The sequence below is a fragment of the Pinus tabuliformis genome, chromosome 2_1 (assembly GCF_031772625.1).
Source record: "Pinus tabuliformis cultivar Carrire ecotype Pingquan chromosome 2_1, CPIR1, whole genome shotgun sequence".
Taxonomy (NCBI): domain Eukaryota; kingdom Viridiplantae; phylum Streptophyta; class Pinopsida; order Pinales; family Pinaceae; genus Pinus; species Pinus tabuliformis.
Window position 1 is genome coordinate 929,354,589 of NC_142299.1, and position 12,126 is coordinate 929,366,714.

The window sequence follows — 12,126 nt, forward strand, 5'->3', positions numbered from 1 at the left end:
TATTATTTCTTATTATTATTATTTCTACCATTTTTTAAATTATATTTAATTTTCTCCTTCTCTTATGAGTTTAAATTACAATGAGTAATATATAGAATATTGTATCATGTATAGAATTAGATACTAATAAAAGATAGGAAATTGAAATACTATGAATGACTACAGTCATTACTAATACTTCAAATTGATTAAAAGTTAATCATAGAAGTATGAACACATATGATAGGAGTAAAATTGTAGGGGTGTATATATCATGTGCTTTTGTAAGAGGTTAAATTACAACTAATAATATACAAAATATTGTCACAAAATCTAATAATCACATATGATAAGAGTAAAAGTGTAGGGGTGTATATATCATGTGCTTTTGTAAGAGGTTAAATTACAACTAATAATATACAAAATATTGTGTCACAAAATCTAATAATTATTATTATTTCTGCATTTTTAAAAAATTATATTTAATTTTCTCTTTCTCTCTTATGAGGTTAAATTAAGATAAGTAATATACAGAATATTGTATCAGGTATAGAATTAGATACTAATAAAAAATAGGAAATTGACATACAGAATATTGTATCAGGTATAGAATTAGATACTAATAAAAAATAGGAAATTGACATACTAGGAATGACTACCGTCATTACTAATACTTGAAATTGATTAAAAGTTAATCATCGAAGTAAATTAATGAAAACATCTGATAAGTGTACAAATGTAGGGGGTGTATATATCATGTGTTTTTGTATGAGGTTAAATTACAACTAATAATATTGCGTCACATAAATAGATTCTAATAAGAATTAATATAATATTGTGTCATGTATAGAATTAGATTCTAATAAGGATTAAGATTTAGATTTTGTATTAGGTATAGAATTAGATTCTAATAAAAATTAAGAAATTGCGATATTGACTAACAAAAAATAAGAAATTCACATACTATAAATGACTACCATTAGTACAAATAGATCAATAATTTATTTTAAATATTAATAAATAATTTATTTTAAATATTAATAAATAATTTTTAAAATAAATTAATGATTACTAAATAGATTAATAATTTATTTTAAATATTAATAATTAATTTTTAAAATAAATTAATGAAAAAAATATATGAAACTTAATTTTTCCTTAAATAAAGAAAATGGCTTAAATAAAATTTAACTTCATTCCTAGTTGAAAATTCCTTATCACTAAATTGCTGATCACTATTTATATTCCTGATTACTAAATTGCTGATCTCTATTATAAATAGTGATAATCAAATGGGTTGTTCCTACTTGAAAATTCCTCATCACTAAATTGCTAATCACTATTATAAATAGTCATAGTCATTGTTATGAATAGCAATGCTGATAAATTCCTATAATCACTTAACTCCATTCCTACTTGAAAATTCCTCATCACTAAATTGCTAATCACTATTATAAATAGTCATAGTCATTGTTATGAATAGCAATGCTGGTAAATTCCTATAGTCACTTAACTTCATTCCTAGTTGAAAATTCCTAATCACCTTATCACTAAATTAAATTCAATTCCTAATCACCTTATCACTAAATTAAATAGTCATAGTCATAGTCAATCACTATTATAAATAGTCATAGTCATAAATAGTCATAGTCATTGTTATGAATAGCAATGCTGGTAAATTCCTATATTCACTTCATTCCTAGTTGAAAATTCCTAATCACCTGATCACTAAATTAAATTCCTTAACTTCATTCCTAGTTGAAAATTCATAATCACCTGATCACTAAATTAAATTCCTGATCACTATTATGAATAGTCATAGTCATTATTATGAATAATAATAATTGAGAACTCCTAATAATGAATAGTAATAATGGAAAATTCCTAATCACTATAGTCATTATTATGAATGATAATAATTGAAAATTCCAAGTCAATACTCTCATAATAATATGATTCCAGACAGGTATAGAATTAGATTTTAATGTAAGGGACGTCATTATTATGAATGATAATAATTGAAAATTCCAAGTCAATACTCTCATAATAATATGATTCCAGACATGTATAGAATTAGATTTTAATGTAAGGGACATAAATTCTTTTGAATAAAGATAATGACTTAACCTACCTCCATTCTTAGTCACTACTCTCATAATAATACAATTCCAGTGATAAAATAATACAATTCCAGTGATAAAATAATAGTACTTTATTATAATAATAAATAAATAATACTTTAAAACAAATATAATAATAATACTTTATTATAAAGTATTATAATAATAAATAAGTAATACTTTAAAAATAGTTCGTCTTCTTCGGATCTAAGTAACTAAATTAACAACCCATAAATTTCCTCCGAGGATGAGTTAACATACATTCATTCCTAAGATGATCCTCTTATGCCTTGAGGATGAGTTAAGGCATATTCATTCCTAAGATAGATATGACTTTATAAATTCATTTATAACGTCACAACATTAATCAAAATATATATATAACTCACAATAAATATATATATATATATATATATATATATAATTTATAACGTCACAACATTAATCAAAATATATATATAACTCACAAAATATATATATATATATATATATATATATATATATATATATATCAGTCACAACATTCATATATAAATGAGTTATACATATCAGTCACTGTTTTAATAAAGAGAAACTAACCGAGAGAAAAAGTTATCATGTTATAATACCAAATATTCCCAATATTCCTGAGCCATGTGACTGTTTTCATGAGTGCACTTGGAATATATACATATATAATTGAGGTCTAATTAATCTCTGTCCAAAGTTCCAATTCACCAACGAAGAAACAAAAATTATCTTCGGTCATAATACCAAACATTCTTCGGTCATATGAATATATTCATGAGTCCGCTTGGAATGGCCTCTACCTAAGCATTTGCTTTTGATTCTGCAACATGAAAACCAACTTGGAATCAGAAAACATGAGAAGACATCATGCCTTACTCCAACAAACAATTCATTAAACCATTGATACGCAAGATTCCTAAATTGGTAAAAAAAATATGTTCGAGGGTTATTGAACCAGACTAACTCTCATATTGGATGGAAAGATGGACTAACAATTCTTTTTTTGTCACAGAGGCAAAGTGAACCAGACTAACTCTCATATTGGATGGAAAGATGGAAAAACCATCTCATATTGGATGAAAAAAATCTATCCTACCATAAATAAAAAAAAAGGATGGAAAAATATGATAAAAAGAAATCAATTCTTTTTTTTTCCATATAGGGAAAGTGAACCAGACCAACTCTCATATTGCATGGAAAGATGGAAAATTTTCCATCTCATATTGGATGAAAAAAATCTATCCTACCATAAATAAAAAAACATGGAAAAATATGATAAAAAGAAATCAATTCTTTTTTTTTCCCTTCCATATAGGGAAAGTGAACCAAACCAACTCTCATATTGCATGGAAAGATGGAAAAACTATCTCATATGGGATGGAAAAAAAACCTATCCTGCCATAAATAAAAAACTACCATAAATAAAAAAACATGGAAAAATATGATAAAAAGAAATCAATTCTTTTTTTTTCCCTTCCATATAGGGAAAGTGAACCAAACCAACTCTCATATTGCATGGAAAGATGGAAAAACTATCTCATATGGGATGGAAAAAAAACCTATCCTGCCATAAATAAAAAACAACGATGGAAAATATGATGATAAAAAAACAAGGATGAAAAATGGAAAAACCATCTCATATTGGATGAAAAACCTATCCTGCCATAAATAAAAAACCATAAATAACAAACAAAAAACAAGGATGGAAAAATTCAAATATGATAAAAAACAAGGATGAAAAAAAAAACATATTAAATAGAAAAAAGTCATATTGGATGGAAAAACAATCTACCCTGCCCCTGCTCTAATTAAAAGGGCCAAATAAAAAACAAAGATAGAAAAACAATATCATATTGGATGGAAAAAGATAGAAAAACAATATCATATTGGATGGAAAAAGATTAGTTTGCCCTAAATAAGAGGATGGAAAAACTATCTACCTTGCCTTAAAAGAGAAACAATCCCAATAATAAATGCCCTAAAAGAGAAACAATCCCAATAATAAATGCCCAACAATAAGTAAAGTCTCGACCAGAATTAGCACCCATGTTGTTATAGCTCTGATACCACTTGTTGTTGTAGATCTGATCCAAAAAATATATGATAACAGAAATAAACCCAAGAAAGAACAAGATCAAATATAGATAAATGATTCTTTATTAATCAAAACCCTTAAGGTAGGGCAACACCATACATTCACTCTTTAAGGAAAGAGAGCACTCCACAAGCCATATGCATGTTCATACAATAATACTTCACTTCCTATCTCTCCATGTGGAGTCTCTAGCCTCTATATAAGCCTCATACATACAATACCATGCATCATTACCATGGTTCCCTCATACCATCAAAGCAATATCATGGGCCCAATTACATTATTATTAACTACTTGTGGTCCCTTACATGACATGGGTTAACCACCTTATTTATTACTATGGCCCATCCCATTATTACATTATTACCTTGGGTACCTCCCTTGGTACCCCATATTATCCCCTAGGTATATAACACATGTTAGATAAACAAAACTATTTACACAAGTCTAGACCAGACTTAGGGCCAATGTTGGATAGACAAAACTGTTTTCCCTAATGGAATGGGGTGGGGTCACCAAGGTGGTGACTACCTAACTAACTATATATAAATATTTGCCTTCACTGAAAGTTGCTGGCTATTTACATATGTTGGTTCAAAAAATTCAGCATGAAATTCACTTGTGCAACTGTAATCAATTGCTAACATACTGGACTTGGTTGATGTGTCCAAAATAATTTTTGTATTTTGAATGACAATGTGAACAAATTTAATTAGTGACATTCAGTACACCACCTTTCGTCCAAAAAAAATTTAAGATGGTAAACAAAACTATTGGAAGCTGTTGTGAAGTATGGTTGGAGAGCACATAATGGGATGCAACTTTGTTGCATGAGAAATTTTCATACAATTCAAGTCTTAAATATTCAAGTCGGTGTCATTTTCAAATTGTTTAGGGAAGAAACCTAGAATGATCGACAAATTTAATGAAACCACCAACAAATATGCATGTTAGTACCAGTAGAAATGTTAGAGTATTTGCCATGCACATTCAGGAATGTAATCAGAAAAGAAATAGTAATATGGAGACCGGGAATGCCAATCACAAATGAAAATAGTAGTTAGGAGACCGGGAGACAATGGAGAAATACGAAAGGTGGGCAAATCTTCAATCACAAATGAAATAGTAGTTAGGAGACCGGGAGATAATGGAGAAATACGAAAGGTGGGCAAATCTTCACAGGAAAATATTCTCCATGGACGGGGTCAAATGATGGAATCCACAAAGAAATCAGGTTTCTAAAAGTCCAAAATTTCCGGAAGAAGGGATTTATGATACAAGTGCACAAATATTAGATAATTGCATTCAAAGAGTTATAGGGACTTAGCTACCAAACCATTACCCAACCTCATTGACCCAACCTAAAAAATCATTGAAAGCTCCGATGACCAAGATTATGATTTATCTAAATTCATAACAAGAAGCAGCAATTACTCACATAAATGTGACTTTAGACCTGTTAGGACCCGACCCTAACCTTCCATGTGGAGTCTCTAGTACTTAGGAATAGGAGTATTAATTGGAGTATATCAATTAATGTAGTTTGTAGCAATTACTCACATAAATGTGAGTTAAAAACTGTTAGGACCCTGCCGTAACCTTCTCCGTGGATAGGAGTATAACAATTATTTTACTTTGATTAAGGTTCATAAGGTAGTTAGTGGGTAGTTAATAGTGCAAATGTGGAATGGTTTTACGAGGCCCTTTCCTTTGATTAAGGTTAATAAGGTAATCACTAGGTGGTTAATATTAATCATTGTAAAATGTATTATGTTTGTACAGGCCCTTTTCTTTAATTAAGGTTCATAAGGAATCAATGTAAAATGGTTGTAAAGGCCCTTTCCTTTGATTAAGGTTCATAAGGTAGTTAGTAATGTTAAGGTTCACAAGGTAGGTAGTTAATAGTTTTCAATGTAGAATGGTTGTACGAGGCCCTTTTCCTTTGATTAAGGTTTGATTAAGGTTATAAGATAGTTAATAATATGCCAATGGTAGTTTTTATTAAATAAGACCCACTAAGTGCCTGTTACTTCTATTAAAGAAGGCCGTATAGTTCGCATTCATGCCGCTTAGTTTAATTATTGAACTTTGAAAGGTATAAACTAAAAAAACTAAAGATAGGCATGAATGGATAGGTTTGAATAGATAAACAAAATGTTTTCCAATAACCATACAATATTGCCAATGACCTTAAACTTATAGTATGTAGACTATGGAATGAAAATCCTAAAACTAAAAAATGTTTTTACCTTATTAAAATAAGAGAATATTGGAAAAGTGGCAAAAAAATATTGTTATGTTGCATTCAAAATCAGACAAGTAGAATTTCAAGCAAACAAGCATATATTTATAGCAAACAAGCATATATTTATAGACATATGCATGAATACGGAAACATAAATATCACAAATATATAATAATCATAAAATAAATATAATTTCATTTGTTTTGTAAGCAAGGAAAAAAGAAAAACAAGAGAAATAGGCAAGAATCTCGACGCTAAGAGTATGTAATGTTCATTTAAAATTAATGAAAAGTCAGATATCAATGACTTCAATATATAATATTTATTGAATTTTTTCCTAAAAATTATGTTTAACCAACTTGAATTATATTAAAAAACAATCTATAGAAACCCATGACTTCCATATATAATATTTATTGAAATTTTTTCTAAAAATTATGTTTAACCAACTTGAATTATATTAAAAAACAATCTATAAATATATACATTGTAGTAATTAATTATAAATGGTTTTAATTATTATTTTAAAAATAATGAATATATAATTTTGTTTTCAATAACAAAAAGTTCTTAATTTGAAAAGTTAATATTTCTAAATATTATTAATAAATAAATATACTCTCTACTTATATCTATAAAGTTAATACTGCTAACTTGTACTTCAATAAAATCTACTCCCAAATTAAATGCAAATTTATAAAAAAATGTTGAAAGCATGTGTATTAAATCTATTTGTTCTTCACACATATAACATCATTTCATTTGAAGAAATGTAAGAATAAGTTAATGTTGGACCAGCCATTTTTTACATGTGTATTAAATCTATTTGTTCTTCACACATATAACGTCATTTCATTTGAAGAAATGTAAGAATAAGTTAATGTTGGACTAGCCATTTTTTACATAATTAAATTCAGAAATTAAAAACCCAATATCTAGAGATGTTGAAATTAAATAGTAATATGATATATTATAGGCAAGGGAGGTCTACAATCAATGTTTTGGCACATAATTCCATGGTGTTGAGATGATTGATTGACCTGTAAATGAATCACATCGACAAATTCACAATCATATACTTTTTTGGAAGGCAGTGTCGCTGGAAAACCTAATAATGTGCGTTCCTATGCGGCCTGCCCATAATTTAATTACATAATTTGAGATTTGAAATCATGCAATCTACTTTGGAATCCTCAACGGACCAGAGAGAGTACGAAATGATTTCTGATTATTTAATATTAAATCCCAAATAATGATTACTAATTAGAAGTCTCTCTTTTCTGCCTTAATAAAAAATTGTTTTTATTAAATAAATTCGATTTAATAATTGAAAAAAAAATAAATTATTTGTATGTTCTAACGTCCACTTTACATATTATTTATGCCGTAGTCTTTAACGCGACTTTTTGAAAGCCTTTCCGGCGATTTTTTCCGGTGAAAATCCGGCAGTAATTTATTGAAATCGAAGTTTGATAACTAGTTTCTGCACAATGAAAGCGTCCCAGAGGTTTTTCAGGGTGCTGAATCCAAATATGCAGTTAAAAAACCATTTTAACTGCAACAAATCATGATTTCATCTCAATTTCTTCCGCCGGATTCCGTCACCGGAATCTCAAAAAGTCGCATTATAAACAACTCCATTATTTATAGTTTTTTTGGTCAATATCACAATTAATTGAAATATGACAATTAATTGAAATAATTGAAAGGTCAACCTATTTTTGAATATGTTAATGAGACCCGCCAAGTGAGTGTTACTCACGGGTAATGGAATCATTCGTGATGAACCATAAATAGTTAAACGTTTTGCTACAGCGAAGCCTTCTATAAAGGTAATGGAATTAGTGTCGGTCGTTGTATTAGAGCTCTAATCAATAGGAGCTCTTTTCTAAAGTACCAATACGAAGGCTATATTGCGCAAGTTATATATCCTTGTCTCTCGAGTATTTACTTCTCTATAGCTTATATTTCTTGAATATTCTCAAGATGATTGACTAAGTTGGTTTATTATGTTACAAGTGATACCAAATTTTAGAAAAAGAAAAAAGAAAAAAGAATATAAGGGTAGAGATGTGTTCCAATGTCTTTGAATATAGAGATTTGTTATTTGATGAGTAAAATTGTGGCTAGGAAACATATACACAAGGAATACATTAGAGTATTGAACACCTTTATAGAAATACTTAAGTTGTATTGTGTTATATTCCATGTACCTTCTAATATATCAAAAGTACCCTAGGCACACGTGAAACTGGCATTACATAAGCACCTTAACCACCTTTTCAATATTGTACTCTAAAAACTTAACCACATTTCAATATTGTACTCGAACAACAACACTTCGGAAGATTACTCTGGTATCCAAAGGAACCAGGTAGTATGGCTAAGGGTATAATCTATCCTCCTTACTTAACATTGTGACTTCGGAAGATTACTCTGGTATCCAAAGGAACCAGGTAGTATGGCTAAGGGTATAATCTATCCTCCTTACTTAAAACATTGTGAAATATTAGACCTATGGCTAAGGGTATAATCTATCCTCCTTACTTAACATTGTGAAATATTAGACCAAGTACTATTGTTGGAAAACCTCAAGTATATCATAGAGCTATGGTGCTTGACACTCCTCCATCCTTAGTGTTAGGAGAATCTAGTAGGGAAGCTATTTATTCAATTCTCCTTATCCTTAATAATTTCTTATGAACTTTAGTTATCTTCTTTTTGTTCTTTATTAGATATTTTCATCGAACATCTATCAAGAGAAAAAACAATAAAAACAATAGACACAAGAAGTAAGCTCCAAGCGAGGGAAAAACCCTTCTAAGGGAAAAACCCAAAACGAATCCCTTATCTTCTTATAGAATTTGATCAAATGATAAAACCAAGACCCAAAGACCCAAGTCAAGACCTTCTCCAAGCACTAAGTCATCCCTCTGAGAATCTCCTCCAAATAGGTAAAAGATCACCTAGGAAACAAGGGTCAATCCTCCTTCAATATTCTTCAAATCTCAGTTTTGGCCCCTAGCTCAGATTTGCAACCTCGACCTGCAAATTTCATCCTTGCAATAGATGCAAAGACCCTAATTATTTTGCACATGCAAGAGAATACAGCTCAAAATTAGATCTTTCTTCCTTTTCTTGATTTCTTCTTGTTTCCTTGACTTTTGTTCTTGATTCCTTCTTGTTCCTTACTTCAGATCAAACTTTTCTCTTGTTCATATCAAATGTATGTCAAATGAGGTTGAAAATGCTTCTATATATATATTCCTTTCATGAGGTCGAATAGCCTCTTCCGGGCCAACTTGTCACTAATAGGGATGACTTGTGCTTGGAGGTCATTTTGACTTTCTGGACACCAATAAATTATTTTTCATGTTACAACTTGCCTAATAGGGTCTTATACAAATGACATTGACTCATGAGAGAAATTATTATGACATGAAAAACTATAGAAGCATGAATAACATGCTTAACCTAGTTGACCAATCAAAAGAAGCATGAAACCAATGATTGAAAGTATTTTTTCTTTCTTCTTTTGCTTATTACATAAGATATACATAATGACATGAGTACAGTGACAACTATGAAACTAGTTACATTTTCCAACACTCCTTATTAACTAGGGAGGTATTCATAATTGTGCAACCGGTACAAAGATATTCTTGAACTCAAGAGTTTTCATAAGAAGAGTCAAATTGATAAGCCATGTTTAAGCATCAATATCATAACTAGCATTGTCAACATAGTAAGGTATTAAATGACAAGTTCTTATAGCAGAGCATAATGTTGGGAGGATTTATGGGAGACACCAAACTACCTCTTAATGTACATTTCCCGTCTGAATGTTCACTAGGTATGTCCTTTTAGGAATACTCTTGTCTTGGATTCCAAATCCTCAAAGAATATTGGTCCTCTTCGACTACTCTTACCTTGTATACTCCTCAAGGAGTGTCGATCCACATCATATCTTGGATTGTCTATCCTCAAGGAGTATTAATCTTAGGTGCTTATCCAATCTCCATTGTCCTTCACAGTGCCTTCACTAAGACTTATGGTTGTTAGTCCTGGTCTAGTGCATGACACATGGAGAATATGATGTCTTTAACATCACTCCCTCTCAACCTAGAGAGGAGATCCTCTTTTCCTCTTGATTGGGGAATAGATCCTTGTTGCCCCTCAAACATTTAAGGAGACTTCTTATTTATTTTAAAGCATAGAGGAGATTCTTTTACTTCCTTTCAATGGGGAATATTTGTAGTGTGTCTTCATCAATACATTAGCTACTAGTCCTATATGGAGAGCTTCAAGTAGCTACATGGCTCCTCCTTTTTTTCACATCTTCATCAAATGGAGCCGAATTTTCTTCAAATTATGACAAGATTCAGGCCATCAACCATTCACATCACTTTTCTCTAATCATCATAAACAAAGGCATTAATTTTAGCTAATCAAAGTAGAGCTTCGGGTTATCTCTTTGTATTGCTACCTCTTAATCCCAAGATGATGTAAACATCTTGACAGCACAATCCTTCAAGGATTACCAAAACCATTCACCCAATCCATGTATTCCTTTAATCAAGTTTAAAAACAACAATTGTAGATATACTTGCCTTGAGTGCCATTATGCATTTCTACAATATCCTTTCAAGTAGCTAATAGCTAAAACATATATCAACCAGATTACCAAAACTAAGACATTAATATCAAAATTATTAAATATGATGGCCTCTTCAGATTCTTCTTATTTCTAAGATCAACATCCTTTCATATGATCTATCTTCATCTTTAACCAAAGATCCTTCTCCAATAATCACTTGTAATCAAAGTGCTCATGGAACAAACTGACCAACAAGCTGCAATTTCTTCTTCCTTGGATTTGTCATTATCAACTCTCGTTCTTTATTTAGGAAACCATATTTTATATTGATCAATATCATCATATCTAAGTCATGTCATCTTGTGGAAGAGTCTTGATCCTTAACCATTACAAAGCATGCCTAACTTTTTTTTCCAAGTGTTGATTAATTACTTGGAAACCTTCTCATACTTATGTTATTGAGAATATTCTTATGACCAATTTTTTCTACAAGATTTTTATAGACATGAAGTAATTGAATACATCCACACATTTGATCATCTAGCCATCCTTTATTGAATGAGGTTACTTCTTTCTGTTAACTTTTTAGATTTTTCTATTACTTTAGCCAATTCCATTCTTCATTAAGCAATGCGTCCAATCATTAACTATGTTTTCAATCATAAGAAGTAACTAAAGATAGAAAAATATATGCAATAACAAAGGAGACAATAGCACAACCATAAGAGGGGAAAGCCCCACTAGGGGGAAAACCCTTTCAAATATTCTTCTTATTAGATCGTCATAAAATGTTTGGGCAGAGAGTACAATGAGCCCAATACATAATCTTTCAATAGAGATTTACCCAATACAAATCAGAGATAGACTTCTAGAATTACTGTACAGTAGTGAGAAACCTTTCAGCCTTCAGATATCTATGGTCAACTTTAGTCAACTATTAAACCCTAGCTCAGAACCCTGGTCACGCTCATCAAGAAATTCTACGTGCGACTATGACCTATCAAACACTCTCTAAGGCACTGTGAGTGAGCGACATTGACTGTGATCATGTGATTATGGAGTAGAATAGATTCAAATAGTC

At 30.2% G+C, this 12,126-nt stretch overlaps 1 protein-coding gene across 1 annotated transcript in view; it reads right to left on the bottom strand.

Annotated features, from left to right (window-relative positions):
* Nucleotides 1–2,869: 2,869 nt before the first annotated feature.
* LOC149203693 (uncharacterized) overlaps nucleotides 2,870–12,126 on the bottom strand; it is a 78,436-nt gene continuing 69,179 nt past the window's right edge. Inside the window, exon 2 of the mRNA XM_089403535.1 lies at nucleotides 2,870–2,928. Within this exon, the coding sequence (XP_089259661.1) occupies nucleotides 2,909–2,928 (20 nt within the window). The 3' untranslated portion in view covers nucleotides 2,870–2,908. The remainder of the gene's footprint in view (nucleotides 2,929–12,126) is intronic.